The sequence below is a fragment of the Micropterus dolomieu genome, linkage group LG10 (assembly GCF_021292245.1).
Source record: "Micropterus dolomieu isolate WLL.071019.BEF.003 ecotype Adirondacks linkage group LG10, ASM2129224v1, whole genome shotgun sequence".
NCBI lineage: Eukaryota > Metazoa > Chordata > Actinopteri > Centrarchiformes > Centrarchidae > Micropterus > Micropterus dolomieu.
The window spans coordinates 28423739-28425732 of NC_060159.1; the positions used below are offsets into that span (position 1 = coordinate 28423739).

At 46.4% G+C, this 1994-nt stretch overlaps 1 protein-coding gene across 1 annotated transcript in view; it reads right to left on the reverse strand.

Annotated features, from left to right (window-relative positions):
* Positions 1-1994, reverse strand: part of asap2b (ArfGAP with SH3 domain, ankyrin repeat and PH domain 2b) — a 44301-nt gene that overhangs the window by 20650 nt on the left and 21657 nt on the right. The window contains exons 14-15 of the mRNA XM_046059911.1: positions 863-911; positions 576-742 (exon numbers count right to left, since the gene is read on the reverse strand). Of these exons, the coding sequence (XP_045915867.1) occupies positions 576-742; positions 863-911 (216 nt within the window). The remainder of the gene's footprint in view (positions 1-575; positions 743-862; positions 912-1994) is intronic.

Below are 1994 nucleotides of genomic sequence, written 5' to 3' on the forward strand. Positions count from 1 at the left end.
AATTGTAATGTTTGTTAACCATTCCAATTGGGGGCCGGTGTTGTAGGAGCCATTTCAATGTTTATGTCCAGGTTTGGCCATTAGGTGGCACTAGGGTTATGGCATAGTGATTGGGGCTTATCTACTTAGGCTAGCTGTAATCAAGGACAGGTGTTGCTAGAGGGAAAAGGGCAAACTAGTTTTTGACCGCCACGCCACGCCAGGCGACGGAGGCTGTGGTTGAATGCATGTTAAGTGACTGTTGGTGAAGATGGAAGATTGTTCTGTTATGGAAAAGGAAATCCTTGTGTAAATCCAATAAACATGTCTCACAACAGAGAAGAAAAGATAACTTTAAGCTTTGTTGTATCATTGCTCAATCAAGCCAAAGCGACCACGGTAAGCGCGTCAACTATAGCCCACTTTAACCCTCTGCATAACCCTCGGCTGTTTTAAGCTTAGCGGTTACAATAACAGTAGTAGTAGTAGTACTGTGCAGTAGTACTAGTAGTACTGACCCGGGGCCCCACAGTCACAGCAGCAGTAATAATAACAGTAGTAGTAGTAGTACTAGTAGTAGTAGTAGTAGTACTGACCCGGGGCCCCACAGTCGCAGCAGAGGTCGTTGCCGCTCATCCTCTTGACCTCGGCCACGATGGCTTTGGTCAGCTCCTGCACGATGTTGTTCTCGCCTTCGTTCTGGTCGCCTTTGAAGGCTTTGTTCAGCGCCTCCTCTTTGCTGTTCTGCAGCACCGACACCCAGCTGCACAGACAACACAACATCAGGTCAGAGGTCAGGGGGACACCAGGGGACACCTGGGGACACCAGGGGACACCAGGGGACACCTGGGGACACCTGGGGGCCGGGCTTTCTGATACTTACATCTGACACTCGGCTTCGTCCTCAGCCTGGAAGTGGTACGTCCTGTCGTCTGAAGGCGGGAAACGAGAGACATGAGATGCGTTTTAGACGAGAGGACGACACAATGTGTGAAGGACACGTAGATCTGCAGCTTACGTGAGAACAGGTCGAAGCTCTTATCGTCTGGATTCTTCTTCACCTGGCAGGTGAGCAAGTTCAGTTTCGCTGGAGGTCTGTTAGGCTGAGAGACAAGAAGCAGGGAGGAGGGTGAGACAGCAGCAGGACGCAGGGAGGAGGGTGAGACAGCAGCAGGAGAGGACGCAGGGAGGAGGGTGAGACAGCAGCACGAGAGGACGCAGGGAGGAGGATGAGACAGCAGCAGGAGAGGACGCAGGGAGGAGGGTGAGACAGCAGCAGGAGAGGACGCTAGCATTTAGCTTAAAGTGCACAGTACAGGCTCACAGAGCTGCTAGCATGGCCGTAGACGTTTAGTCTTTTGAGATAACAGGCTTATGTCGGCAAAACAATCTATTATTTTATAGGTAACAGGATAAATATATTCTACTGTATACATTTATATTGTATATTCACTTCAAAAAATATTAAATAATTATCCCGCTATTGCAAGAAAAATAACTCACAACTATATCACAAATAACTAAATAATTAAATTTTAGTCCGGGCGATACAGCCAAAAATGTTATCACGACGAGTGTCTGATCATTGGATATCGATAATTATCAGGATAAATGTCAAATCAAATCATTTAAGCTCGTTTGTGACTCAAATTAATTAAATCAAACATTAACTGAACATTTGTTATATTGTTAAATGATCACATGCTAACACTACAGATGGTGATCATGGTAACCGTTACACCTGCTGCAGCTAAGCATCATGGGAATATTTATATAATTTTAGCTGCAGATTTCTTTCATGATGCTTTTTCCCCATCACACAGCATTTGTCTGTCAGTCAAGACAAACAGGAGCCACTGATGATTGGCTGTCTGCTTGTTCAGAGCAAAACAACTAAAGGGTTCGTCCCCCAGAGGTCACTGGATTCATCAGGGCTCCTCCTCTGGGGACAGTCTCTCAGTTTCTAAAGGAGCAACATCACAATCAAGGTTCTGCTAGTTGTTTACGTGGTGCTA